Source organism: Acomys minous, assembly GCF_964271855.1.
Source record: "Acomys minous genome assembly, chromosome: 2".
Lineage (NCBI taxonomy): Eukaryota > Metazoa > Chordata > Mammalia > Rodentia > Muridae > Acomys > Acomys minous.
The window spans coordinates 46,719,104-46,746,491 of NC_140484.1; the positions used below are offsets into that span (position 1 = coordinate 46,719,104).

The following is a 27,388-nucleotide window of genomic DNA, read 5'->3' on the forward strand; positions in this document are numbered from 1 at the left end:
TACACACAATAAAATGTTTTATTTATAGATTGTGGTTACACCAAAGGTTAAAAGTCCTGATAGATTATTTACATAGGTATCACAAAGGGTCAGTATATTAAAATAAATTAAAACATGCAAATATGTAAATATCAAAGGCCATGTCATATGTTTTAAACTTTCTGCTGCCATGGTCAGTCAAAGGTGAAAAGATGCTTGAAGAAGTCTTGGAAGAGAATGATTCTTCAGCCCATAAAAAGGTTTTGACTGTGGAAAAAAAAAGTTCAGCAGCTGATATTTGCTATTTTGGGATCCCAAGGTTCAAGAATATTTTCTTTCATTATTGGGCCTATTTAATTTAATTTAAGTTTTCATAGAGTAATAGTAATAGCAATATTGATTCATATCTATCTCTATATATCTAAATATTTATATATCTAAATATTTATATATCTATATCACTGTTCTAAAAATTCTTCACATAACAACCTTATATATTGGTAATTGTGACCAAGGATTTGGGGGAGGGGAAGAACATAATAAAAATATATTTAAATTTAAAAGTTGTTTTAAATAAAAAAAAATATATAAATAAAAAATTTAAATGGAGGTAGGCTAACTGCAGATCTTCGCTCTCTCTCCACTACTCCAAAGTCTTTCAGTCTTACCCCTAACTCTGTAGCCGACCATGAGCCGTGCCTTTCCTCCCTCCCTGCCCCCATCTCCAGAGGTTCACACAGATCGTCTCCAGCTTTCCTTCTTGCCACTCATCCCATTATCCCAGCCCCCTACTCCAGCAAGCAGTTCCTGGGATCCCAGCACCGGAGCCTGCCAGAAAAGCAAGTAGGTCAGCTAAGCAGGTAGGTAAGCTACAGGTCTTCAGCCCAGTGGTAAATCATAAATGTTTTGCTCATATTAGTTCTGTTCATGGCTACCTTCAATCTTAAGACATTTGCCTTTGTGTGTGTGTGTGTGTGTGTGTGTGTGTGTGTGTGTGTGTGTGAGAGAGAGAGAGAGAGAGAGAGAGAGAGAGAGAGAGAGAGAGAGAGGGAGGGAGGGAGAGAGAGAGAGAGAGAGAGAGAGAGAGAGAGAGAGAGAGAGAGAGAAGACACAAAGAGAAAATTTTTCCCAAGACATGGTCTCTCTGTTTAGCCTTGGCTGTCCTGGACTCACTCTGTAGACCAGGCTGGCCTGGACCGCACAGAGATCCGCCTGCCTCTGCCTCCTGAGTGCTGGGTTCGATGGCATGCACCACCACGCCCAACTGAGAATGTTTTAAATCGATAAGTTCAGAGCTTTTCTATCCCTTCTTCCATTACAGACATTGGCTTTAGATTCAGATGTTCAGTTTCAAATGCTGTAACGTGAAATACTACTGTCAAGGAAAGACACTCAAGAATGAAGAGAGGGTGATGAAACTGGACCTTCTGTAGTCTTTCATCAGGTTGTGCAGTGACTGTGTACGACTCGTTTCCACTAAGTACGTGGTTGAGATAAATGTAGGGTCTTTCTCAAACAAACACTAAATGTAATGGATAATTTTTTGCTTTGATCCTAAGCCATGAATTATTATTTGCATATTAATTTTTGGCCCTTGCAGGGATTCTTTTTTAAATTTTATTTTATTAATTTATTCTTATTACATCTCAATGGTTATCCCATCCCTTGTATCCTCCCATTCCTCCCTCCCTCCCATTTTCCCCTTACTGCTCTCCCCTATGACTGTGACTGAGGGGGACTTCCTTCCCCTTTATGTGCTCATAGGGTATCAAGTCTCTTCTTGGTAGCCCCTTACAGGTATTCTTACCCAGTTATCTTTTAAGTGGGCACGGCCACAACGATGGCAAAGTCTGTATTGTACCTGGAACCAGCACTGAGCAGGAATGCCCATCTGTAGATAATCAAAAACAGAAGGGCTTTCACAGGAAAAACAAAACAATAAAAATAGGAATTAGAAGCAGCAAGAGGCCTAAAAGTCACCAACCCTGGGCTTGAACGCTAGCCTCAACCCAACAGTTTAGTGATTCAGCAGCTTTGATGTAAAAACTTAGTGTGTTTCCTACCTTCTTATAGTTCTAAGATGGCTGTGAAATTTTTGTTCGACATCCTCAGACCCACTCAGAATCCTATATTGAGATCTAATAAGTTTATGGATATAGAAATTATTCTCAGTTAAGAAAAAAAACACTTTCAGGAGCTAATGAAGTCTGATTACTTTTATTTAAAGATTGTATTGATTAATAAATTATGTTCGTATATGTGTGTGGACCTGAGTGCAGTGCCCACAGATTCCATAAGGGGGTGACAGATTCCTCTGGAGCTGGCGCTGACAGATGTGTATGCTAAGATCCAAACCCATGTCCTCTGGAAGAGCAGTAAGTGCTCTTAACCACTGAGCCATCTCTCCAGACCCTGACTACTGTCATTTCAGTCTATGTCAGCGAGTCATCTTGGAGCATGAGTTCCACAAACTCATTAGACAGGTCAGGGCACTAAAGCATAGTTAACAAACAAACAAACAAACAAACAAACAGTATTTTCAGGTCATTTTGACAAATTTAAATCTGGGACTTTCCTGGCCATGTGAATCTGGAAAATCATTTAATGTGTTTGTGTCTAATTTTCTGTCACTGAGTTGGCATGGTATTTACATTGAATACAGAGTTGATGGTGAGGATTCCAGTCTGGGGCTCACAGATGCTGTGGGAGCATACCTCAGAGCTCAGTGTCATTAGCAAGGACTCAGCCATATTCTTATCTAACTTACTTCAGGAATTATAAACTTGCTGCTTAAATCAGATGTCTTAAGGTTTTAAAAATGCTTAGTCTTCTATATCATCTATTACTGAGTTGCCTTCAAACTTAGAAGGTGAAATTAATTTTATTTGACTTTCTGAACTATTATCTTTAAATAACCTAGAGTCTCAGTCTCTGTTTCTCTCCTCTCTCCCTCCCTTTCCTTCTCTCCCCCCTCCCCCCTGTGTGTATATGTGTGTGTGTGTGTGTGTGTGTGTGTGTGTGTATCTTGCAGTGTTGGGCATTCATCTCAGGGCCTTGTGATTGCTAGGCAAGTACTCTCCCACTGACCTCCATTTGTAGAGCTCCTTTTATACTGAAACAGTTTCTACGGCTGGCCTTGAACTCACTGAGTAGTGCTAGACAGGTCAGTCTTTCTTAGCCTCCTGAATAGCTGGTTTTACCTGACTGCCACGAGGCCCATCTAGGGGCCTTTTGATTGTTCAGAAGGTCAAAGCCAATCTGTGTACTTAAGAAATTTTCATAGTTATTGTGTTCCAACATTGGTGTGATACATTTGGCTTGGCAGCATGCTCTGATAACCTCTCAGAGAGTATATAGATGAACAGAGAAGACCTGCTCATGGCTTTGTGACTTGTGCCGCTTTCTCGGCCTACATTTTGGCCTCTAAGTAGGGACTGCAGTAGAGGTTAAGATAGACTGACATGTTGCAGACACACAGCTACGTAAGAAGTCATGAATTTCAAAGTTTGTGGACAAGCAATGATATGTTTTGGCCAAGAACTGTTGGAATCGAACCAAAGAACCAATGGGGATTTTTTTTTCACTGACCTGGGAATCACGCACTGCAGCTGAAGCTCAGCAGAAATAGGTTTATTCTTGGGTTTATAGGTCAGCCAGCTGTAAAGAATAGTTCTATCAGCCACCATCTGTTAAGATAAGAGATCTCTGAAGTCACAACACGTTTTAATATATTCAAGTGAGACATTGAAAAGAAAATCATTTGCCAGTCTGTCATCCCATGAAACAAAGACGAGCGCCCAAATTAATGTGCTTAAAGTTCTCTCTGCAATGCAGAAGCACTTAGCAAACAGAAAATGAAGCAACACACTTGACATATGACTTGTGAATGAAATTGGCAAGAGGCTGGTCACATTATCCCTGAAGCTTTTCCACTAGGCTTTTCAAATCAAAGTTCCAGGAAGTATTTCTTTCTTAGATGGAAACTTGCTCTATAAAGATTTAAAAGATGAAGAAACTAGTTGAAGGAATCTGAGATCTCTTTCTGATACTATTGACTTCAAACACAGTATTTGGCTTTTTACTTTTGATGTTCAAGTTTCTAAAAGCACATCAGAAGGAATATTGTTAACTAAAAATGATGTATTTATATTGACAATTGGATTTCCTGAGTATGAAATGCACATGAATTTCATAAATAAGTTACAAATCCAATGATTTTGCCATACTGGTCTCAAGTAACAATTCAATCCTCCATTACTTATGCTTTTGGGATCACATTAGATATGGTGTATGACCGCAGTTCATAGAGAAGTTCCAAAGTCAGTACCTTGTCACAGAGTGTCCTGTAAGATGGATGATTCATGTGGTTGCCAAGGTCTGAAAGACTGATCTTATCCATCTTTCACATCAAGAGGTAAGACAGATACTATTAAAACTGGTTTGCATTTTAGACTGCATCCATTGTAGAAAATGCCCAGAGAAATGGGTAAAAAGAGGGGATCAGTATATTTTGACTAGTTTCTTAGCCGTGACGCTTGCACTTTAGGATAGGTAGCTCTCTGTTATGTGTAAGGGGGCCTGTGCCTGCAAGTGCTGACTATCTGCCCCTCCTCACCAGATGTTAGTTGCATCCTCCGCTCTCTGGATAGTGGCATCAATGTTGTCTCCCCAAATTGCCCAGTGTCCCCTGTGGAGAGGATAGTCCCCACTTGATAACTACTGGTTTCACTTCTATGAGGGGATTTATATTTGGCACTTGCTTTAAGCTGCTAAAAACCTCAGAATGCCTTTGGATTTCTTTTGATGGGTGCACGGGAACAAATCAAGTGCACCTGACATCTTGCTGTGGGTAAGGTGAGATAAGACAATTCACTATGAGGCAGAGAAAACTGGAAAATCTTCATGTCGGTTTGTTTAGGTTATTCCATGCTCATGACATGAAGTTTAGGTTCCTAGAAGGCCATACTTATTTACATGACTAGAGCAATTCAAATTAAGACAAGATCAATGGAATGTTTTAAATTTACCTTGGCTGTGCTTGAACTCCACACACTAACTCTACTTTCAGTTTTTCTTACAGATGCTCAAGCACTATTGGTTTCAATGATAAATACATACATACATACATACACACATAATACATATATATTAATTGAAAGTGAACAAATTAAGTCTACTTCTAGTTCAGGACCATTCCAGATCATTCTTGCACCTTAACTTTCTGGGAACAATTTTGATCAAGAGAGTACACCTCTGTTTTCCTCCTTTGGACACTGAGCCACTGTTATCCCCAGGCCTGGGCACTGAGCACCACTCTAAGGAGAAGGAGTGCAAGTTATACTCAGGAATAATCTATGGTTTAGTGACAGAGACAGATCTATCAGCCAAGTACAATAGGGTACTTCACTAGGGATATCGTCTATGAATTTTTTTCTTATCATTGTTCATTTCATTCTGCTCATCCAAGAGTCATCACAGGACAAAGCAAGAGGCTTAGACTAGGCATCAGCAAGCCTGTGTCTGACCCGTGCTCTGTTATCTACTAACTTCGTGTGTTTGGTTACATGGCTGGCCTTCATGCCTTGATCCCTCCTTCTGTAAAAGCAGAAGGAGAATTGATCGTGTAGAATTAGGTGTGTAAGAAAACCATATGAAAATAATATGTGTGCCATATCAATAGAACATTACTTTATTTTGATAGAAAAGTCTAGTTTTCTTATTAATGCCAAGTATCTTCTACACAGTAAGTCTCTGGTGAATGAATAGAAACGGCAAAAATATCCTTTGTGTTACTCTTAGACTAAGGCACTAACTAGGTCTGCAACATCGGTGAAACATACATATTAAGATAAGAATAAGAAAACAACACTTGAAAAAACAGTTCCTTCTCTTACCTCTACAACAATCCCGCAGAAATGGATAGGATAAATAAACTCAAGCTCATCTGCTCGCAGGATAACCGCTTTGCAGCCTGTCCCGAGGAATAACTCATCGGGGTCTACAAGTTCATCTTGATAAAACAGTGTCCTTTTAGCTATAACATGGAGATTGTGGTAATTGCATTTCACCAAAACTGTTGAAAGAAGAAAAGGCAGTCAGCTGCTCCACCTCAGTACATAGCAAAGAACTTTGAGCCAGATTAGGGGGTATGAAAAGAAGACCCAATTTAACCAAAAGAAATAGAGTTTAGGGATGCAAGAAAGGATGATTCTTTTCATGATATGACTCTCTTTTTCTCTACTTCCCATGGGCATCCCTCAAATGGAATCAACTTGCAAAACACTTAGAAGTTCCCCTGAGGTTAACTATAGCGGCTATTTAGAGTGGAAACAGAGGTATGTACTTTTATCAGGGTGCTAAAGTTGGCTGCGATGTTCAGCAATCCTTGATGTCTCTGTAAAACTTAAGCTCCATTCCCCCTCTCTGTGGTGTGTGTGGTGTGGTGTGGTGTGTGTGTGTGTGTGTGTGTGTGTTGTGGTGTATGTGGTGTGTGTGTGGTGTGGTGTGTGGTGTGGTGTGGTGTGGTGTGGTGTGGTGTGGTGTGGTGTGGTGTGGTGTGTGTGTGTGTGTGTGTGTGTGTAATTGCATGCTTATATATGTACACATAGAGGTCAGAGGTAGATGTTGTACATCTTTCTCAATTGCTCCCTTATTTTTTAAATGTAAATCAACTATTTCTGTTTTAAATCTTTTTTCCCCCATCTGATGGTAGAAGCTTTCCTTATTACTTGTTAAGATTTAAGGGTACAGTCATCAGGTCAGGATTTTATTGCCCCCAGTCTTGGATATCTAACTTTATTAATTAGGACTTTTTGTTTGGAGCTTTGGTGGGTCTCTTTTTTTTTTTTCCTCCCTTATTTTTTAAGACAGGTTTTCTCACTGGCCCTGGAGCCTGCCAACCTTGCTAGAGTAGCTGCCCAACACCCCAGCATTTCTTCTGTCTCTGCCTCCCTACCACTGGGATTGCAGGCTTTTTCTGTGGGTGCTGGAGATCCGAGCTCGCCTGGAAAATACTTCACTAAAACCCCAAGTTTTGATTTTCAGGCCATGGCTGTGTGCCAAATAGTAGCAGACACACACTTCATGTGGGGAAGAGAAGATATGAGTCTTTCAAGATCCAGGAATTAATAAAGAGCTGAGACTGAACATTCTGCTCTTTGGCCCACTACATGGCATCACCCTGGCGATCAGAATGCTCAATTTATACCCCTGCTAGACTCTTCTCCCGAGCTCTAGGACAGGTCTCCAGTTAGCTATCAGCTATACAAAGGATAGGTGAAGCAGTCCTTCCCAGCATGCATATGTTCTATATGGAGCTCAGGTTTTCCCCTTTGCTTCCATTTGTGTTTCCCATCCCAATCAATAGCACCATCCCCACCCAACACTGAGGCCCAAAGGACTTAGGATCTAGTTCCTGGTCCGATTTCCCTTCCTCCCACGCAGTCTCCCTCTAAGTCATCTCACGTTTGCTTCCAAAATTGACCTCCCATCTACTTCTCTGCATGGCTGTACCTCAGGCTCCATCACTGTCCCTTCCCGGGGTGACCCCAGCAGCTCTTCAGAGGAGCTCACTGCTTCCAGTCTCGTTTCTTTTATTCTTTACAGCTGCCCTATATTGATGGAAGGGTCCTCTTATTTACACCCCTTCTCCACCATCTCAGAAACCTCCACTTCCCTGTCTAGCCCTTTAACTTTCAAGTAAATTTTTTTCCAGTTTAAAAAAAAATGTTTTATTTGTTTTGGTCCTATTTTATCAGCTTGGACCATCACATTTTCAACAGGCGTTTTGCACAATTATCCTTTTGTCTTATATAAAGCCAAAGAATAGGGAGTGTTTCCTGCTTTCTAACACCCCATCCTTCCTGTAAGCAATGATAGTATTATTCCTAAGGTCGCACAGCAACCGTATTGCCTCCAGGAATCCCCCTTTGTCCTCCAAATACTGCACGCATTCTTCTTAGACCTGTACTCACAATCAGCTCTCCTTCTGAGACATTATAACAGCTTGTATGAAAAAATGCTGACTCCTTTGAGCTGAATCTCTGGCGGTCTTCAGGACTTGAAGCTTTTTTTTTTTTTTTAAATGAGCCCCGTCCCATTTTGTCTTAGTGCTCTTCTTTGCAGCTGGCTAGATTATCTCCTGTAGGCCTGTTTCTTAACCTTTGCCCCGGTAATCCTGAATCTAATTTTAGTTCTTCTGGTATCTCATTAGGGAGCGGGATACCACACCAGTGGTGAAACAAGGTTGCTAAATTGTTTGGGAAACTGTTACTCATCCTGGGCTCTGAGAGCAGCTTGGGGTCAGTCTGTATGGGATGTTGAAGGCTAGTCTGTGTGTCACTGAGTTGGCTGTAGGACAACACGGGAATGCTTAGGAAAGTTTTATTTTGAATATCTTAAAAAGAATTGTACCATGATGTAGGGAGGGCAAGAGAGACGATTACATAAGGAAAGCTACTTAAGAATGTGTGGTTGGGGCTGGAGAGATGGCTCAGAGGTTAAGAGTGCTGACTGCTCTTCCAGAGGTCCTGAGTTCAATTCCCAGCAACCACACGGTGGCTTGCAACCATCTATAATGTGATCTGATGCTTCTTCTGGCCTGCAGGTATACATACAGGCAGAGCATTATATACATAATAATACATAAATAAATATAAAAAAAAAGAAAAGAAAAAAAAAGAATGTGTGATTGAATAATGCAGGTAGGAAACTTTGAAAAGACCAATAAGCAGCTGGAAGAAGGACTCATACAGAAAAACAGATGGCTTAAGGGTGACCTGGTAGAAAATCAAAGAGTGCCTATGTAGGAAGAAGTGTGTGTATAGGGGGTTGAGGGTGTTAGGAGGGAGAGGTGGGAATCCAACTCTGAGAAGACAAGTCATGGGCTAATGAGAATTAAATTTGTAAAAGCTGTATGCTGGGCCAATAATGTTCTAGTAATCCAAGGGGAGATAACATATAGGGCTAGGAATTACTAAGTCATTAACTCTTCAGATGGGACAATAATCCCCGTGAAACCAAGAGCCTCATAGCTAATGGCCATTGAGGAACTACTCCTTGAAACCATTTCCAGTCAGGGCCCACTCTGATACCTGACTGTTGTTCAGAACACCTCCACATCCCAGATACGAGCAGCAGCAGCAGTCCTGACACAACAAAGGCCTTCATTGTGTCAGACCTTGGGCTGGGTCCTCCTCAGGTATGGGGTAGTTGAGAGGGACTGGCAAGCCGGAAGTGTTTTTATACCTGAAGCTGTACTCAGATGTATTCAATGAGCCCAATTTAGAAAGGACAAAAAACAAACAAACAGAAAAAAAAAATCAATCAAGGGAAAAAAAAAAGAATCTAAACAAAAAAGCCTTTAAGACTCCATCCACTCCAGCTCCTGAGCCTTTCTTTATCATCTGGGCTAGAAAAATACAGTGTTGGCTGAGTGAATACAGCCACACATTATGAAGTGCGTTTGAACCGTCTGTTGTTGTAAGGCCTCAAAATGCTTGATGAGGTGAACAATTTGCTGGCTAGTTTTTGGTGTTCTAGGATTAAATTTAGGAATGCCACTGACTCTGACGCAATGATGTCCTTTGTCATCTGTGGCTGAAGCCATGTGCCCCATGTTTGTGATACATATTAGCTCAATTGGTTAATTCATTAATTGGTTAATTCCTTGTTGGTAGTAGGAGCTGACTTAGCAGGGGTCACTATTACCAACCTAGGAAGGAGAGGCCAGCAGAGGCCCCATTCCTGACCGTTTCTAAGCCAACCTTGAGAGAGCCCATGCTCCTCAGTGATTTCATGATGTCCTTGCTAGAGGGACATGTCTAAGCCTTTAGTAGCTTATTCTCTTGTCGACAAGCCTTTCTAGATCACCAGAGAGACTTTGATGTTCCAGGCACCATGGGATGTACTGGGGAGAATGGTGTGTACTTCTTAGAGTGTCTGTTTAATATGAAGGTTTTAAAAATTCCTAAAATCCACTTCTATTGATGTGCTAAAAAAAAAAAAAAAAAAAAAAGAACACGACCAAGGCAATGTATAAAAGAGAGCATTTCTTTGGGGCTTACTGCCTCAGAGATGAAGAGCCATGGCCATCATGGTGGGGAGCTTGGCAACAGGTAGTCAGACATGGTGCTGGAGCTGGAACTGAGAGCTCATATCTTGAGATACAACTATGAGGCAGAGAGAGAGAGAGAGAGAGAGAGAGAGAGAGAGAGAGAGAGAGAGAGAGAGAGAGAGAACACACTGGGAATGGTCTTTTGAAATCTCAGAGCCCTCCGCCAGTGACCACACTTCCCCCAATAAAGCCATATTTCTTCTCTTAATCCTTCCCAAACAGTTCCACCAACGAGGACCAAGTGTTCAGATCTATGAGCTTGTGGAGGCCATGCTCATTCAAACCAACAGACCACAGAAGTCCTAAGTTTTCTTCAGGTTAAGTCGATAAAGTAAAGAGGTTTGTTAATGTCTACACTAGTATTGTACATGTTCAGGATGCTAGTGTTACATTTTTTTTTTTTACACAACTAACAAAAAATGTGCATGTGGAAATGTCCTGGGAAGTCTATTATGAGAAGTGCCTGATGACTTATCTGAAAAACAGTTTAACACACATGAAAAGACTATTGTGGCATAAAAGAGAAGTTCTGTGCATGTCTAGAATAAAATTATAATTCAAACATGCAAATTCCTGCTCAAACCTTCTATACTATGCTGTTCAGTTTTTCTCCATTTCAGAGATAGTTTGAGAGGCATCAGATAGATAGATCTGAAAATGTCATTAATTTTTCACTATAACTTAGAAGTTAAACCAGGTTTAGCAAACCTGACATCTAAGTACGTTGAGGCAGAAAAGGGACCAAGTCCTGTTAACCAGATAGCTTTAAGAAGTCCCATTATCTGGGTGTGGTGGCCCCACATTGTATCCTGGAACTCAGGAAGCAGAAGCCAAAGCAGAGGCAGGCAGATCTCTGTGAGATCGGAGGCAGCCTGGTCCACACAAGCAGTCCCATGCCAGCCAGAACTACATAGTAAGACCCAGTTTTAGTCCCCTGACCCCAAACCACACCAAACCAAACCAATCAAAAATGGAAGAAAATCCATGAAATCATCCAAAATGCATGTACAAAACTTGTTAAAAACATAAACCTAGGCTGGCCGTGGTGGCTCACACATTTAATCCCAGCGCTCGGGACCCAGAGGCAGGTGGATTGTTTGAGTTCAAGGCCAGCCTGGTCTACAAAGTGAGTCCAGGACAGCCAAGGCTAACACAGAGAGAACCTGTCTCAAAAAAAAAAAAAACAACAACAACAAAAAACAAAAACAAAAAAAACAAAAAACCCCAAACCAAAACAACAACAAAAACCCAAACAAAACACCCCCCTCAAAAACAACAACAACCCACCCCATAAACCTAAGGATCTATCTAATATATTCCTTAGTGATAGATATTGTTATACTTTAAAAAGTTTTCCAGGAGGTATGTATGTGTGTGAAGTGTACATGTGTATGTATAGATACATATATGCTGTATAAATGTGTACTGTGTGTGCATATTCACACAGAAATATATTGTAGATGTACAGATTAATTTAGACAGTTTTATATTATGTGTTGTGCGTGTGCATGTGTGTGTGTGTCCCGCTGAATTTCATTAGCGATATCTGCAGAGAATGAATCTGTAGGTTATTTACTTGAAAGAGGGTACAGTGCTACTGGCGACATCCCTGAAGAACATCCTCCAGCAACTATTAATTGCCCATTGTTCCTGAGGGAAGGGTAGGGCTTTATGAGCCCCTCTTCCATCCTTGTACGTTGGATGACCCCATCTTTTACAGTTTATCCTGAAAATAGCCACTCCTACTGTGAGTTCCTGTGTGCAACAGCTATGCCATGTCTGGAGGACATTTTACACCATCCTTCCTCATCCCCCCAGCTCTTTCTTTCTGTCTTTCTTATGTGATGATCCTTGAAAAACTGTACATGTAGGGGTAATTGCTACAGAGATGCTCTTTGAACCTTGGAGAATGTGATATAGATGCCCATTTAGGGCTAAGCCATTAACAGTCACTCATTCTCAGCACATTGACTAAGTAACTAAGTCTCTGCATTGACCAATGCCCACTGCAAACAGAGTTTCTCTGATGAAATCTGAGAGCAGTGCTAAACTATGGTCACAATCATAAATATTTAATGGCAGTTTGACACTGTACCCTTTAGTAAAATAAAAATACTTTGATTAAAAAATGCAACCCCCCCCCCCCCCGTACACACACATCCTCCCATAGTGCTCTTAACCACCGAGTCATCACTCCAGCCTCCAGTACCCTGATTTTTAAAAATTGAGAAGTAATATAAATTTAAGCAGAAGGGAAATTAGAGATTGGATTCATACATCTTTATTGTATTAAGAATTTTTTAAAAAGCAGTGAAAGAAAGGGGAGAAATTGGTCCCAGGGTGCAAGCTCCCAGTTATCTAAGATGATAAAATCTAGAGAAAAATAGCATGAGCTTGAATCTGATTTTTTGGGGTGCTGGGAATCAAACTTCTAGGTACACAAAGTAAGTAAGTTTCCCGCCATTGAGCCACATTCCCAGCACTCAAATATGCACTCAAGCTGTTCATAGTGAGATTTTAACTTTGCATTTTGAAGAGGTATCACCTGTGGAAGAAAGGTATGGAACTATGTGGTGTAAATTACTTTCAGGCCCTGCTCCTTGAAACGCAGTCAGAGAGACTCATTGGCATCACCTGAGAATTTATTACAGCTGCAATGGCTCTGGGTCTGACCCCCACTTCTGAGTTAGAACCTGCTGCGTAACAAGGTACCCAGGTGATATGTGGTTTGTTTTTTTGAGTAACCCCCAAAATTCCCCCAGAGAACTCCTACAGCTGATAAACACCTTCAGCAAATTGCCTGGACACAAATTAACTAAAAAAAAAAAAGATCAGTAGCTTTTCTATATACAAATGACAAACATGCAGAGGAAGAAATTAGGAAATCTACACCCATCATGTTAGCCACAAGCAATATAAAATATCTAGGACTTGTTTGAAAAAACTTTAAGCCCCTGAAGAAAGAGATTGAAGATGACTTGAGAAGATGGAGGGATCTCCCTTGGTCGTAGATCGGGAGAATTAACGTAGTAAAAATGGCCATCTTACCAAAAGCAATTTACAGATTCAATGCAATCCCTATCAAAATACCTACACAATTTTTTAAAGACATTGAAAGGTCAATTCTCAACTTCATATGGAAAGACAAAAAACCCAGAATAGCTACAACAATCTTATGCAATAAAAGATCCTCAGGAGGAATCTCCATACCCGATCTCAAGCTGTACTATAGAGCAATAGCAATTAAAACAGCACGGTACTGGCACTGCAATAGGCTGGTTGATCAATGGAATCGAATCGAAGACCCAGATATGCATCTGCACACATATAGTCACTTGATTTTTGACAAAGAAGCCAAATCTATTCAATGGAGAAAGGATAGCATATTTAACAAATGTTTTTTTTTCTAAGTTTGCCAACAAACCATGCTTATGAGCATCAACACAGCATACTCTGTGAAGGCAAGTCCCTGTGCCCCAACGATTCTGAGGGCATAGTATCAGTGTCACTTGGGGACTTAGAAATGTAAATTCCCAGCCCCACTCCAGTCTTGTTGAATCAGAAAAAAAAGAATGGCTGTAATCCAGCCATCGTGTGTTACAAAGACTACTCAGCAGGTGAATCTGATTGAGAGCCATGCTCAGAGGCAGAGCGGAGGGAAGGAGTGGAAGTGTGTGAGATCTCAGGGTGTTGAGTCTTAGCAATCTGAGCTACTCGGGACAATTATATTCTCAGCTACTCCTTTAGTGTGCAGATATGGGGATGCAGATATTTTGGGATGGTAGGGAGTTTCAGGAAAGTACACCTTAGTGTATAAAATCACTCTATACCGAATGGTTCAGAAGTCTCATCCCTCAGCAGTAATGGGTGAGAGCTTTGTGGGAGTTTCACGTGTGCTATGGGAACACTCCAGTGGCAGGTTTTCTGCCCTGTTCACTCTGGTTCTCCAATTCCTAAGTAAAGGGTTGCATTTTAGAGGAAGAACTGATGGTGCTTTAGTGGCACGTGTGCACTGTTAAAGGCGCTAGTTAATTACTCCCAACTGGGGGGTCATCTGTTCCTGATTATAAGAAGGCCTCTTAGGCTTGCTTGTTTCTTGTTTCCTCTGTGGGGTTTGATCTCCAGTCTGAGCAATGAAGTCTTTCTTGGGCCTGCTGCTCCTGCTGCTCCTTCACTTTATGGGGACCTATGCTGATGACTGGACAGGTATCACATGTGACTTGGAGAACTGGAATGGCTTTTTTTTTTAATAATAACACATTTTTATTGAAAATTAAAAATAATTCCTATTACATCTCATTTTCTATCCCATCCCATGCATCCTCCCATTCCTCCCTCCCTCCCACTTTCACCCCAATCCCCCTTCCCTATGACGGTGGCTGTGGGGGACCTCCTCCCCCTGAATATGGTGCTAAGGTATCAAGTCTTTTCTTGGTAGACCGCTATCCTTCCTCCGAGTGCCATTGGGCCTCCCCAACAAAGGGACATGGCCAAATATTGGGCACCAGAGATCCTGTGAAAGTCAGTCCCCAGTCTCCACTTAGCTGTGGAGAATGTTCTGTCCCTTGGCTAGATCTGGGTAGGGGTTTGATGATGACTGCCCGTTTTGTCCATGGATGGTGCCTTAGATCAAGCAGAATCACTGGGCTCAGATCTAGCCATCATAATGTTCTTCTTGTAGGTTTCTAGGACCCTCTGGGTCCCCCTACTTGCCTATCCTCTATATTTTCCTCATCTAGAGTCTAAATAGGATGTCCTCACCTCTATCCCCGTTTCCTGGTAGGTGCAGACTTTCATGGACCTGTCCCTTGGGCTAGTGTCCGGTAATAAGTGAGTATATACCATTTGACTCTTTCTGCTTCTGGGTTAGCTCACTCATTATGATCATTTCTAGTTCAATCCATTTGTCCACAAATTTTGGAAAATCCTTGTTTTTAATAGCTGAGTAGTATTCCATAGTGTATATGTACCACAGTTTCTTTATCCATTCTTCTACTGAGGGGCACTTAGGCTGTTTCCATGTTCTGGCGATTATGAATAAGGCTGCTATGAACATGGTTGAGCAAATTTTCTTGTTGTGTGCTGGAGCATCTTCTGGGTATACTCCTAGGAGTGGAATAGCTGGGTCTTGAGGAAGCCCTATTCCCATTTTTCTGAGATAGCACCAGATAGATTTCCAAAGTGGCTGTACTAGTTTGCATTCCCACCAGCAATGAAGGAGTGTTCCTCTCTCCCCACATCCTCGCCAGCATGTGTTGTCACTTGAATGTTTGATTTTAGCCATTCTGATGGGTGTAAGATGGAATCTCAGAGTTGTTTTGATTTGCATTTCTCTGATGACTAGAGATGTTGAGCATTTCTTTAAGTGTGTCTCAGCCATTTGATATGAGAACTGGAATGTCTTAACATGTGCTGAGGGATGTGGATTTTTCATATGGATTGGTCTCTTTTCAGATGCATGATCTTAGAATGTCACAACTCTACTGAGACTAGACACTGTTCTAACTTGAGTTCTTTCTCTAGCTCCCCTTCTCTTTTGACCTTTCTCGGAACACATCATGTTCTGGGGACTCAATATTTGAGGTGAGTTAGATATAGTGGAGTGGCCTAGGAAGCACAGAGGTGCCCACGGGCTGTTAAGAACGTAGGAATTGCTGGGCGTGGTGGTACATGACTCTTTAAAAAAAAAATTTGTTTATTCACTTTACATCCAGACTGAAGCCCCCCTCCTGTCCTCCTGGCCCCACCTTCCTACCCTCATCCCCTCTCCCCCTCCCCTTCTCAGAAAAGAGGAGCCCCCCCACCCCCATATCAACCCACCCCAGCACCTCAAGGCTCATCAGGACTCTTCCACTGAGGCCAGGCAAGGGGAAAGAGATGCAATAGCAGGCAACAGAGTCCATGTCAGAAGCAGCCCTGCAGCCCTGCTTCCGCTTGTTAGGGGACTCCCATGAAGACCAAGCTGCCCATCAGTTACCTATGTGTACGGGGCCTAGGTCCAGACTATGCACGCTTTTTGGTTGGTGCTTCAGTTTCTGTAAGCACCCATGGGCCCTGTTGTTTTTCTTGTGGAGCTAGGGTTCTCAGTTAGTCACCCTTCCTTCCTCCCAGGAGCCTACACTGTCAAAGGTCTCCACTAGAGATATGCTGCCACTCAGTTTCCCCTCTCTCTATAAACTCTCTCACCTTCCACTTTGCTGTCCCACTTCTGATCGCCACATCATTTGTTTCCCTCCCAAAAGAGTCTCCTACCTAGTTCACTCTCTTCATCCACTTTCAATGTGGTCATCTTTAATCCAGGACTCAGGAGACAGGGACAGACAGATTTCTGAGTTTAAGGCCAGCCTGGTCTATGGAGCGATTTCCAGGGCAGCAGGGCTGCCCAGAGAAATCCTGTCTGGAATAATCAAGAATAAAAATGTACAAGAATTCAGGAATTCCTGTGGCATTTAGGAGAGGAGTCTTCACATGGGCTTAGCCTTCCTTGGCCTTGTCTGAGAGGGAAGGTCAGCTCCTTGTAGTAATGTGACTAACTGATCCAATTTCCTCAGCTTAAACACCAACAAGTCTTTTACTTCAAGCAAACTATAATGGTTGATCTCCTAAATATGAGTGTACACTCTTAGTGTTAAAGTTTAGAATTACAACAAAAAGTTATGTATTTTTGTCAAACTACTTTCAACAAGATAACCCAGTCTTGATGCTAGGAAGTTGCAAGAGTTTTAATTCATTGATCAATGTGTTTTATTTCTTTGTATTAGAAGCTATTGAAAGAAGACAGCTCTAGGAATTGTATTGGCATCCACTACCTCATTATCTGGACTTGTTAAATCTACATTGACTTGCTTCATGCTTAAGTTTACTTGGTGTAATAGTGGGAGTTAGAATAGGAGTCTGTGTGGTTGGCTCTGACCTCGGTGTCTTCTAGGCAGCTGGTCCTCGGCACAGTTCATAACTGTGCTTCAGCTTTACAGAAGCAGAAGTCTGGTTTGCCGGCATCTAAAGTTTTAAGCTCATTCTACAGCTTTATTTTGCACAGCATTATTTAAAGATATTTGTAGCATTGGCTCGTTTTAATTACTATTTTGTAATCCATTGAATGAATACATTGCAACTTTTTTTCTATTCTTATTGTTAGGACTTCTAAAGTGTTATTTCTCTCTCTCTCTCTCTCTCTCTCTCTCTCTCTCTCTCTCTCTCTCTCTCTGTGTCTCTCTCTCTGTCTCTCTCTGTCTCTGTCTCTCCCCCTGTGCGTGCGTGCGTGCGTGCGTGTGTGTGTGTGTGTGTGTGTGTGTGTGTGTGTGTGTGCACCCAAAGCATGTATGTGGTGGTCAGACTTGGCAGCAAGTGCCTTTTTCCATTAAGCCATCTCTTCTTCCTAGAAAAAGAATTGTGGGGCCATAGGGTAGGCACATCTGAGACCTGACCCAGTTGCTTGGTTTTCTGATATTGTGGCTTCAGTTTTGTCTTCTAAGAAGAAATAAATCTTGCCTTTTTTTTCATCCTTAGAATATTTGGTGCTCACAGGTGACTGGATACCCATGTGTGAAGTAAATCAAGCCCTTACAGTTTTTAAAACTCCTTTTTATTTTTAGATAATTACCATTACAGAATTATTTGTAAAAAGTAATAGAGAGCCAAGTTTGGTCACTCATGCCTTTAATCCCAGCATTTGGAAGGCAGAGGCAAGCTCTGTGAGTTTGAGGCCAGCCTAGTCTACAAGGGAAGTTCCAGGATAGCCAGGGCTCTGTTACACAGAGAAACCCTGTCTTGAAAAACAAAACAAACACACAAGCAATAGTAATACAGGAAAGATCAATATGCCATTTTCTCAGTTTTACTCAATAATAACACTTGTCACTGAGGTGTTTATATAATCACAACCAGACTTCAGCGCTTCTCTATCACTGTGAGGACAGACTGTGTTGTTCTTTCTTCATTTTAATGCTTTTCGTGTTTTAAGAAGTGATCCCATTCTTCTTTATACACATATATTTGTATATTTGGGACAGGGTCTCACTATGTACCCTGTCTGTCCTGAGACTCTCTATGTAGTTCAGGCTGGTCTCGAACTCCTAGAGATCCTCCTGTCTCTGCCTTCTGAGTGCTAGGATTAAAGGTGTGCACCACCACATTGCCATCCTCATTCCAGTCCTTAATCTTTGACAACCACAATTGCACATATTTACAATTTCATTTTATTTTAGTTATGTTAGGATAAAATATTTGGAATTGCCCCTTTCCCATTTTGTGTGTGTGTGTGTGTGTGTGTGTGTGTGTGTGTGTGTGTGTGTGATATTTTCTCCAGATAGTCTGAGTTAAAAGGAGAAATGTGGTATTTATCTACTCTCAGATTTCATGCACACCTGATTACTGGGTTATAAAAGTTTTTTTCTTTTGATACTTGTTTTTTTCTTTTCTTTTTTTTTTTACATTTATTTATTTAATCACTTCACATCCTGATCCCAGATCCCTCCCTCCTCTCCTCCCAGCCAAACCATAATGCTCCCCTGCCCCCATTCCCTCTCCTTTTCAGTACCTGAGGAGTACTAACCCACCCTGGTGACTCAGTTCATAGCAGGGCTAAACATATCCTCTCCTACTGAGGCCAGACAAAATGGCTCAGCTAGGGAAAAGGAATCCAGAAGGCAGGAAACAGAATCAGAGACTGCCCTACTCCCATTGTTAAGAAACCCACATGATGACCAAGCTGCACATCTGCTACATATGTGTAGAGGGGTCTAGGTCCAGCCCATGCATGCTCTTTGGTTGGTGGTTCAGTCTCTGTGAGCCCTGATGGGCCCAAGAAACTCTGTAGGGTTTCCCATGGTGTCCTTGACCCCTCTGGCTCCCTCTATCTTTCCTTCCACTCTTTCACAAAACTCCTCGAGCCCAGCCTGTTGTTTGGCTGTGGGTCTTTGCATCTGTGTCCATCAGCTGCTAAATGAATCCTCTCAGAAGACAGTTGTGCTGGGCTCCTGTATTATAACAGAATGTCATTAACAGTGTCAGGGATTAGCGCTCTCCCATGGGGTGGTCTCAAGTTAGGCCAGCTACAGGTTTGCCATTCCCTCAATCTCTGCTCCAATTTTATCCCTACACTGCTTGTAGGCAAGACAGATTTTGGGTCAAAGGTTTTATGGGTGTGTGGGTGTTCACATCCCTCTACTGGAAGTCCCACCTGGCCACAAGAGGTGGCAACGTCAGGCTCCATAGCTTCTGCTGCTAGGCGTCTCAGATAGGGTCACCCCCATAGACACCCAGGAGCCTTCCCTGTCCCAGAGATGCCCACTCACCAATTTCTGTTCTCTCTTGGTTCCCCTGCCCCCTGCTCTCCCCACATCTGACCCCCATTCCTGGTCCTTTCCCCATCCCTTCTCCCACTCAGTTGCCTCTCTCCATCTACTCCAAATGTCTATTTTATTTCCTCTTCTGGGTGAGGCCATCATTGGCTTCTTAGAGTCTGTAGATTGTAGCATGGTTATCCTGTATTTTATGGCTAATATCCACTTAAAAGTGAGTACATACCATCCGTGTCTTTCTGGGTCTGGGGTACTTCACTTAGGACGATATTTTCTGGTTCCATCCATTTGCCTGCAAATTGCATGATGTGTGTTCAAAATAGCTGAATAATATTTCATTGTGTAAATGCACCACATTTTTCTTTATCCATTCTTAGGTTGAGGGACATCTAGGTTGCTTCCAGTTTCTGGCTATTACAAATAAAGTTGCTGTGAACATAGTTGAGCAAATGTCCTTGTGGTATCATGGAACATCTTTTGGGTATATGCCCAGGAGTGGTATAGCTGGGTCTTGAGGTAAATCTATTTCCAATTCTCTGAGACACCTCCAGACTAATTTCCACAGTGGTTGTACAAGTTTACCTTCCCACCAGTAATGGCGGAATGCTCCTGTTTCTTCACATCCTCCCAAGCATGTGCTGTCACTTGAGTTTTTAATCTTAGCTATTCTGAGGGATGTAAGATGTAACCTCTGAGTTGTTGGCTTTTCATTTCCCTGATGACTAAGGATGCTGAACACTTCTTTAAGTGCTTCGTGGCCATTAGAGATTTCTCTGCTGAGAGTTCTCCATTTAGCTCTATACTCCATTTTTAAGTTGGGTTATTTGGTTTGTTAGTGTTTAATTTCTTGAGTTCTTTATGCATTTTAGATATTAGCCGTCTGTCAGATATAGGGTTGTTGAAGATCTTTTCCCATGCGGCAGCCTGCTGTTTTGTCCTATTGACGGTGTCCTTTGTCTTGGCAGAAGCTTTTCAGTTTCACGAGGTCCCATCTATTAATTGTTGATCTTAGAGCCCGAGCTGTTGCAGTTCTGTTCAGAAGGTTGTCTCCTGTGCCACTGCGTTCAAGGTTCTTCCCCACTTTCTCTTCCATTAGATTTAGTGTTTCCAGTTCTATGTTGAGGTCTTTGATCCACTTGGACTTGACTTTTGTGACAAGTGTTTATTGCTATGCCAACTCTTGGTGCTTCCATTCATATATCATGAGACTGTAGATAAATAAATGAAAACAAGGGCTAGTTTAGAGGAGTGTGAGTGGGCAGAGTGCAGGGCATGCTCTGTACTTCATATATGTTCTAATCAAGATGTGCTCTTATGTCCCAGCTGTATAATATGTTTGCTCTGAGCCTGGTGCAGCAGGTGGCACTCACCTTTAATCTCAGCATTTGGGAGGCAGAGGCAGGTGGATCTCTGTGAATTCAAGGCCAGCATGGTCTACATATAATGTTCCAGGCCAGATAGGCCTATATAGTGAGGCTTGTCCTAAGAAAACCATTAACTTCAGAGAATACAATTAGAAGATTTACTGACTCTCACACGAACTCTGGTGCCCCTTTTCTGACCACGTCCCCTGGACGGGGAGGCCTGGCAGCACCCAGAGGAGTGATAGCAAGTTACCAAGAAGAGACTCGATATTCTAAGAGCATATATAGGGGGAGGAGGTCTCCCTCAATCACAGACATAGGGGAGGGGAGAAGGGGGGAAGTGGGAGGGAGGAAGGAATAGGAGGAAACAAGGGAAGGGCTAACAATCGAGATGTAATGTGAATAAATTAATAAAAGAAGAATTAGAAGATTTAAAAAATGCTTTCAATTTGTATTGATCTCCCCGTGACAGATTCACTAAAAATATCTTTGGTAGATAGTATATGTGAGTATCTTAGGGATGAAGTAATAACAGGTGAACATCTTTTACGGACTCATTTCTCTCTTTACCTGTTTTGTTTTGTTAAGGGGTGAACTCATGAAGTACCTAGCTTTGCTCAAATGTTCTGCAATGATTGACATACAGCCTATTAACAGAAATGTTCTCCTCCTTTCTCTTTCTTAGTCATTCATCTGCAATGTGCTGGTCAGTGGTTCTATCTGAGGATTAAGCCTACATTATTTCACAATATATATATGGAATATGATGAAGTATTTTTAGGAATTGGCTGCCCTGTGACCACCGTCTGGCCAAATGATAGCTATGAGTTTACTTACAGTATTGACTCCTGTGGCATTGTCAAAAAAGTAAGAAGAAATACTAGTGTTTTTGGTCTCTTCCTTGTATCCACAAAATGAAAATCATAAAGTTTCTACTTGTCATACAGCTGGGTTAATGTCTTTAACAGTCACATCCAGGACAAAGAATGTTAAGTTGCTAACTGAGGGGTGAGAACAGTTTTCTATTCATCACAAAGTAGTTTTCTAAACTATTTGGCTAGCTTCAGGTGGAAAGAGTAACATTAGTTAAACCTCACAAAGGCCTTCAGAGTTCCTTATTGGGGTGGGGCACCGACAGGCTAGTTCTGCATAATCTTTGTCTAATATTAACTTGGATTTTGAGTTGATTAAAAAAAATAAAAGTCAGATAAACTTTGCTGTAGCATTACTTGTTCAGATAATTGCACAACTTTAACAAGTTGGGATGATTGTCATATTTGGTGACACAGGAAGGAAATTTTAGATGGAGCAGTGCATGTGAGATACAAGAGTGTTTATTAAGTCCCCTTGGAGGAATGGCTGTTGTGTGAAAGAAGACACTGGGCTGTGATGAACCCAGCTGTGACTGACCCTACAGATGCTTTAGCATTCCAGTCAGATAACTGATGAGACCTGGAACTCCCTCAGGGTGATGGGTCTTTTGTTTTTAAGAAACGGCACAGGGGCTGGGCTGTATCTATGTATCTCAGTTGCTAGACAGCCCATCTAGGGTGCACAAGGCTCCGTTTGATCCTCAAGGTCACAGAAATTGGGCATGGTGCAGCACCCCTGCAATCCTAGCACTGGAGAGGCAGAGGCAGGAGAAGCATCAGGAGTTCAAGGCTAACCTGGCTACCTGGAGAGTTCAAGGACTATATGAACCCAGTCTCAGACAAAACAAGCAGCCAGAATTGATCATTTAAATGAAAGTCTCACAAGTATGGATTCCAAATGAGTTTCACCTGATCTGAAAGCTAGTGCTCTCTGTAATAAGCAGCACTTCACCTTCTCCTGTGTTTCTGGAAAGGAGGTGTAAGCACATGATTTTAAAACCATGAACTAAGGATTTGATCTCTTTTCAATAAGCAAGAATTATGTAGCTTTTACATCCAGGAAGTGTACCAGATTGAACTCATCTCTTCATTTAGAAAATAATCCTGCTTCCACAGCCAAAACACTGTGAATGTAACATGAATGTAGTTCCTGAATGTTCTGTGGTTCTTCTTGCTGTGTATATTTTATTTTATATAGGTATAATAATATAAATGTATATGTAAAAATTTAAAAGTTAATAAAAAAGAACTTATTTATAATTTTTAGCTGTTCTATCTAGGTTAAGAATTTTTATAATTAAATATATTTTACTTATAAATTAAAAAAAATGGTCTTGCTTCCCATGAATAATTGTTGGAAAATGACCTTTTCTCTTTGAGAACTTGAAGTACCTATAAATTCTTGTTAAAATTCCATGAAGTCTCCTCAGCTCTGTGAAATAACACAGGTTTTAATTTTTTCTTTGCTCCTGTAGGCTCTTGAGGACCTCACTCTGCTTCAGACTATACTTACATATATCCCAAGAAACAATACTTCGCAAGTTTCAATGCCGTTGTCCTGTGTTCTGCGTCAGTGAGTTCCATGTGCCAGGCACCTGCTTAAGGCCTCAGCTTCACCCTGACCCTTTAGATAAGAGACTCAAGCCCCTCGATATTAAATCACACAACCCAGGGTGGCCATGGTCTTGGGCATAGGTGTGGTGGTGGAAGCCTAAGGGGAATATAAATCTCTTTATCCCGAGTCTTCAAAATTACGGTTGTCTCCTAGAGTGTTAGGATGCTGGGAAAGAGGACCATCTGCTTTTCTAAAGCTAGTATCAGAATGGCTGGGAGCCTCACAGGTCTCACTCAGCTAATCAAGCCAGGCTGCTTTAAAAGTAAAGTCCAGATTCTAGTTTCCTGAGGAAAGAAAGAAAGAAAGAAAGAAAGAAAGAAAGAAAGAAAAAGCAAGCAAGCTGCAGAAATATATCAGAACAACTAAGGTCAGCATGCAGCGTGGCTGTGTGGGGATGAAGCCATATGGAGAGGGACCAGAGTCAAATCAGACCCCTATGATGAGATTTAGCTTCAACCTTGTTAGTTGATCCATCTGAGAAAGTCTAAGGTATAGGCCATTAGCAACTTTGACAGGCCTTAAAGTTATGGTAAACTGGGTGGGGTTTGGGGTGGGGGGACAATCTATTAAACTTTTCTGGTTAAAATAATTCAAAGGACATTTAAAAAGGTATTTCAAATCAGTTCGTTTTTAGATGGTTTTGTACGTAAATGTCAGTAAGTTGGGACATTGTATTTTTAATGAGCAGTCCTCCTCATCACTTGAATATTCTAATTGCCTTACTTTATTTATGGTCACTTAAAAACATTTTTTTTCCAAGACACGGTTTCTCTGTGTAGCCTTGGCTGTCCTGGGTTCACTTTGTAACCCAGGCTGGCCTCAAACTCAGAGATCTGCCTGCCTCTGCCTCCTGAGTGCTGGAATTAAAGGCGTGCACCACCATTCCAGGTCCACTTAAAAACATTTCAGTTAGCCTAAATTTATTCCACATAGTAAAAGGGCTCATAAGTATATGTAAATTCAAGTGTATTATATACTTTGACCATATTTACCCCATTGCCCTCTATTGTTCCACTTTCTGCTAATGCTCTTTTTTTATAGAGGAACGTTATTTCAGAATATGGCTGTTTTGGCAAGAGATCACAGCCAAAGATCTTCTAGATCTTTTTGATTCAGCTGGAATACAAACATGCCTTTAATCCAGAAGACGGGCAAATGGATCTGAGTTCAAGGCCAGCCTGGTATAGAGCAAGTATGAGATAAAGAAAAGCTTAGGTCCAGGCTGGGTGGTACACGCCTTTAATCCCAAACAAAGGTAGGGTTTGTAGAAGGAAGTACCCATGTTTGAAAGGGATAACTAATTGAGTGGCAGAAAAGGGGACAAATCAGAGATGATTTGGCAGAATAGGATATACCCAACTCTCAGGAGAAGAAAGAGGAAAGAGAAGCTACTTAAGAGACAGTCGTATAGAGAGAGCAGGGAGTTTTTTTTTTTTTTTTAAACCAGGACTGTAATAGAGAGATGGATTGCAGAGAGAGAATTCAGGTGAAGATGGAATGAGCCAGAAAATGAGAAGAAACCAAAAGATTAGAGCAGATTGCTGAGTTAGTTTGAGGTCAAGGAGAGCAATTCCAGGCTGAGAGATGCCAAATTGAATCAGTAAGATGGAAGAAGAGTTAGAGCCAGAACAGCAGAGTTGAACCAGGCAGATATGAGGTCAGAAAGAAGAAGAAAGAGTGAGCTTACTAAGCAGTAAGTCTCAGAGGCTGAAAACATTCTAGGCCTAGGTTAGGTTGTACAGAGGTTAGAAACTTCCAGGACCAGGCCTAGGTTAGCAGAAGGAGGCAGTGAGCCTTCTAGACAACAATTAATCCAGGAGAATAAAAGTTACTATTACGCTTTCGTTACCCAAATAGTAGTACTTCTGCACTCATGTCATGTGTGTATAATTCAGGATCCACATATGACAGGACACAGTCAAATTTTTATTTTAAAACAAATTTATTTTCCATTCAAGCAATTACTGAAGAGCCATTCTGCATGTCCCTTTACACAAAGAGACATACCCACCATAGCATCTAATATTTTATGCAATATTTTAATGAATTCTTTGAGAATTGCATACAATGTATTTATATCATGCTCATCTTCAGTCCCACCTTATTTCTTCCAGTCTTTATTCATTCCCCAACACTGTGCTCTCTTTTTAACTTTTAAGAAAGTAATTCATCAACTTCAGTTTGTGTCACTCATATACTCATGGATGTGGGGTCATCCACCAGAGTGTGATTGAGCTACCAGGATCCAAATACCTTAAAACCAACCAACCCACCAACCAACCAACCAACCAACGCACCAACCAACCCCAATTGGTTCCCTCTCCCAGATGTCATTAGCTCTTCATAGCTCCTCAGAGGTGAGGGCTCTTAGACTTCTTCCCACTCCATGACATCATGTGACTTAGCTTGAACTTCCCCAGGTCTTGCAAAGGTAACCACAGGTAGTATAATGTCATGAGTACAGAGGTCCTGTCATTTTCAGAGACCCTCTCTCTGATCCTCCCTGACCTTTGGCTCTTATCATCTTTCCATAGCCTCTTCCTTTATAGTCGTGTATGTGTGTGCATGTATGTGTGTGTACACATACATGTGTATGTACATATGAGCATATCATGGTGATATATAAATGACTCATTTGTGGCTAAACAGTCTTCTGACACTTGTTTTCTTCACCTGATCAGTTGGGAGTTTCTATGTTAACCACTGCCCACTGCAGCTGGGATTTAAGCACTTCATTTGACTGATAAGTCTGTATTTATGCCAACATAGTGAAGTAGATTCTATGGTATCAATTTTCATGTGAGAAACTGGCACAGTGAAATTGAATTTCTTGCCCGGTATCATTGGTTGGTTGATCAATGATGAAATCTGAGCATGGACCCATGCTCAACATTATTGTTTTGTTGGTTTGTTTGATTTTTTTTTTTTGAGACAGGGTTTTTCTTTATAGCCTTGGCTGTGCTAGTTCTAGATCAGGGCTTTCTGTGTTTGTCAATATTGTTAGTGATGATAGTGGTCTTTGTAGGCCAGGCTGGCCTTGAACTCAGCTCACAGTGATCTGCCTGCCTCTGCCTCCCTGAGTGCATGCACCACCATGCCCAGCTCAATGGCTTGGAATCAGTGCATCTATGAGTCACTGGAATTTGGCTTTGAGCACAACCTTCTAAACTCTAAGGTGTGCTATTTTTCTTTTTTCCTCCCTTATTTTTAGGCACGAACCTCATTTTTGTGAAGCCGGATATAGAAGAGATTTCACTGACAATCCTCTTGAACTCAGAAATGAGGAAGCTACTTTTACAATGCTGCCAAAGTAAGGACACACCAAACTACTGCTTTTATAGCTTTTGTCAGGCACGACTTAAAATACGCCAAGGAAACAGTCAAAGACATGTCTTGTTTGACTAGTGCCACATTGTCCTTAAACTGCTTCTAGGTCAGGCCTTCCTGTGCTTGCTAATATTGTTAGTAATGACAGCAGTCCTGTTAGTCTGTCACTTGTCAGTAGAGATTCCACAGGGACTAGAGGTGTCCCTCTTGGGTACTATGATAGTTGGTCTTACTTGAAGACTGGAGCATAGGAGACAAGCCTCTGGGTGTGTCTGTAAGGATGTCTTCAGAGAAGGTGAACTCAGTGTGTGTGGGGGAGGCTTGCCCTCAAAGTGGACAGCACCTTTGTGGAGATCTACCAACTGGTGGCCCCCAAAAGAAGCAGTGACACTTGGATACCCTTCTTCCTGAACACACATTTATAGTTGTCACCACTGTCCTCTGATGACATATTTTATCTCTTCAGCTCTTCAACATCAAATGAAGACCACCAGGTCTACGAGGAGGCCCAGGCCTCCGGAGGCGGAAGGCTTAGGCTGGAGGATGTATCTAGCTTCATGGATCAGAATTCATCAGCTTTCCATTTTTCCATAATGTAGATGCTTGGATGATTTCCTATCCATTTTTTTTTAAAAGAGACTAATTTGCAATTTTAAAACACGTGTCATGTGACCTTTGTATATTTTCATTTTAGAAAAGGAGCTCTCCCTGCTTTTAACTGTATAGAATCTGATTAAGTAATAAAAATTTTCCATTAATGCTGCTTCTGATTAAGGAATAAAAGTTTTCCATTAATGCTGTTTCTAATTATTGGA

The 27,388-nt window shown here is 41.5% G+C and overlaps 2 protein-coding genes across 3 annotated transcripts; one reads left to right on the forward strand and one right to left on the reverse strand.

Annotated features, from left to right (window-relative positions):
* Nucleotides 1-9,475, reverse strand: LOC311591962 (oocyte-secreted protein 3-like). 2 transcript variants are annotated; one of them, XM_084771807.1, is made up of 5 exons: nt 9,072-9,475; nt 5,874-6,052; nt 3,568-3,665; nt 1,787-1,870; nt 1-246 (listed from the first exon to the last, which is right to left on the reverse strand). In XM_084771807.1, exons 1-4 carry the CDS (start codon nt 9,145-9,147, stop codon nt 1,798-1,800), a joined length of 426 nt encoding a protein of 141 aa, XP_084627933.1. In that variant the 5' UTR covers nt 9,148-9,475; the 3' UTR covers nt 1-246; nt 1,787-1,797. The 2 variants fall into 2 exon arrangements, with proteins under 2 accessions (XP_084627933.1, XP_084627932.1); XM_084771806.1 differs by having other exon boundaries at nt 1,787-1,895; nt 9,072-9,213.
* On the forward strand, nt 579-27,368 carry OOSP1 (oocyte secreted protein 1). Its single transcript, XM_084771814.1, has 7 exons — nt 579-839; nt 6,267-6,314; nt 10,316-10,410; nt 21,445-21,626; nt 23,107-23,204; nt 26,458-26,556; nt 27,040-27,368. Exons 3-7 carry the CDS (start codon nt 10,347-10,349, stop codon nt 27,170-27,172), a joined length of 576 nt encoding a protein of 191 aa, XP_084627940.1. The 5' UTR covers nt 579-839; nt 6,267-6,314; nt 10,316-10,346; the 3' UTR covers nt 27,173-27,368.
* The last annotated feature ends 20 nt before the right edge of the window (nt 27,369-27,388 follow it).